Below are 1,899 nucleotides of genomic sequence, written 5' to 3' on the forward strand. Positions count from 1 at the left end.
TTTTTGAAAGACTTTTGCCAGTTTCAAATCCCTGCTGATATTAATTATCGCATATCGAGTAAAGGTTAATAAACTATTTCCTAATTAATTTATCTTTCAATGACCTTTCAACAAAACATTTTCAGTGTCTTCTTGGTGAAATTTTTGGAAATGGTTGAACTGTTATCTTCTCTTTAATATTGATGTAGGTTTCAACCCAGCATCATCAGGATAGCGCCATTTTGGAAATCCAACTACCAGACTATCTTCCATGCAGTATATAAAATTGATTTCAAGGCAAACTCATGGTGCAACTGTATCTTAGTAGCAGTAGTATTGTGGGGAAACCCGATGGGTCCGACGAGTAGGCCTTAAAGGCCCTTTTAGCAACTGGTTCTTACTTTTGTTAAGTTATGTTTCATAAGAAGAAATTGAAACTAAGAAATACATGTTCAAATATTTGAAACTATTGTGTTTCAGCTGAAGGAATAACAAAATGACTAATGAATGATTATTGTTGCAGGCACAAATGCAAGATTGGTCTACTCCATCGAAAAGAACGTCATCGAGGAAGAGACCGGGTCTCCTATCTTTGAAATCGAATCGGAAACGGGAGTGATTAAGACGGCCGTATGTTGTTTAGATCGTGAACGTACGCCCGATTATTCCATCCAGGTGGTTGCGATGGACGGTGGTGGTTTAAAAGGAACTGGGACTGCTAGTATTCGTGTTAAAGATATAAACGATATGCCTCCCGCGTTCACAAAAGATGAGTGGTTAACTGAAGTAGACGAAACTGATGGTAGCGCACTGCCGGAAATGCCTATTCTTACCGTAACTGTGCATGATGAAGACGAAACTAATAAGTTCCAATACAAGGTAGGATAATTGTTCGCTATTTTCCTAGTATATCCATTATTTCTTCCAATGTCCCAGTTTTGTGGAACTGCATACGTCAAAATGTAGCATCAAATTTTTTGTATACTCACTTAAGTTTCTACATATATGGAAACAAAAATGTTTATATTTCGGTAACATATTTTGCATGGAATTGACGAATCCAGGTAAATGGCGTTTTTTAATACCTAAAGTAAACTACCGCCATCAACCCTCTATCCTCTAGCCACCCCAAGTCTAAAATTTCAAACGGCAGCTCTTTACTTGCGATAGATCTTCTTAAAGCAACCAACTGATTCATTACAAAATTCAAAGTTATCACTTTTAATTTTTCACTATTTTTAAAGAAACACGAACACTGTGGAGAATACTTGGGACAAAACATTTGTGTACAGTTACAAGTCTTACATCTAACTCCTTTTTGGACTTGTATCCATTTTTACGTATTTTATTATTATACTGACTCAATTATCTGCAGGTACTTGAAAGCAGCGGCTACGGTGCAGACAAATTTACAATGGTACGGAACAACGACGGTACCGGCTCCTTAAAAATAGTCCAGCCCCTGGACTATGAAGACCTTCTTCAGAGCAACGGATTCCGATTCCGCATCCAGGTGAACGACAAGGGTGAAGACAACGACAACGACAAGTACCACGTGGCTTATTCATGGGTAGTTGTGAAATTACGGGATATCAATGATAATAAGCCAGTTTTTGAAAGACCCAATATCGAAGTCAGTGTGCCAGAAAACGCAGAAATTGGTAAAAGTTTAGATACTTTCAAAGCAACGGATCCCGACCAAGGTGGAAAAAGCAAGGTAAGTGCCTTGCCTTTTATAGCTAGAACAAGTGGTCTTGTCATTCCTAAACGATTGCGTGATAATAATTTTTTGACAAATAAATGAGTGGGACACAAGAATGATCTCTCTACAGTTTTGATTACACATAAAAAAGAAAAAGCCGAATGCCACTGCTGAATAAGAGATTGTGTTAAAGTAGACTCAGCGTCAAAGATATGTTC

The 1,899-nt window shown here is 37.8% G+C and overlaps 1 protein-coding gene across 1 annotated transcript in view; it reads left to right on the forward strand.

Moving 5' to 3' along the window:
- Positions 1 to 502: 502 nt before the first annotated feature.
- LOC125503741 (neural-cadherin-like) overlaps positions 503 to 1,899 on the forward strand; it is a gene marked incomplete at its 5' end in the record, with an annotated part of 15,004 nt that continues 13,607 nt past the window's right edge. Inside the window, 2 exons of the mRNA XM_048664487.1 lie at positions 503 to 858; positions 1,355 to 1,696. Coding sequence (XP_048520444.1) covers positions 503 to 858; positions 1,355 to 1,696 — 698 coding nt within the window. The remainder of the gene's footprint in view (positions 859 to 1,354; positions 1,697 to 1,899) is intronic.

This window comes from Dendroctonus ponderosae, unplaced genomic scaffold (assembly GCF_020466585.1).
Source record: "Dendroctonus ponderosae isolate FM_Combo_2020 unplaced genomic scaffold, Dpon_F_20191213v2 Dpon_F_20191213_28, whole genome shotgun sequence".
Lineage (NCBI taxonomy): Eukaryota > Metazoa > Arthropoda > Insecta > Coleoptera > Curculionidae > Dendroctonus > Dendroctonus ponderosae.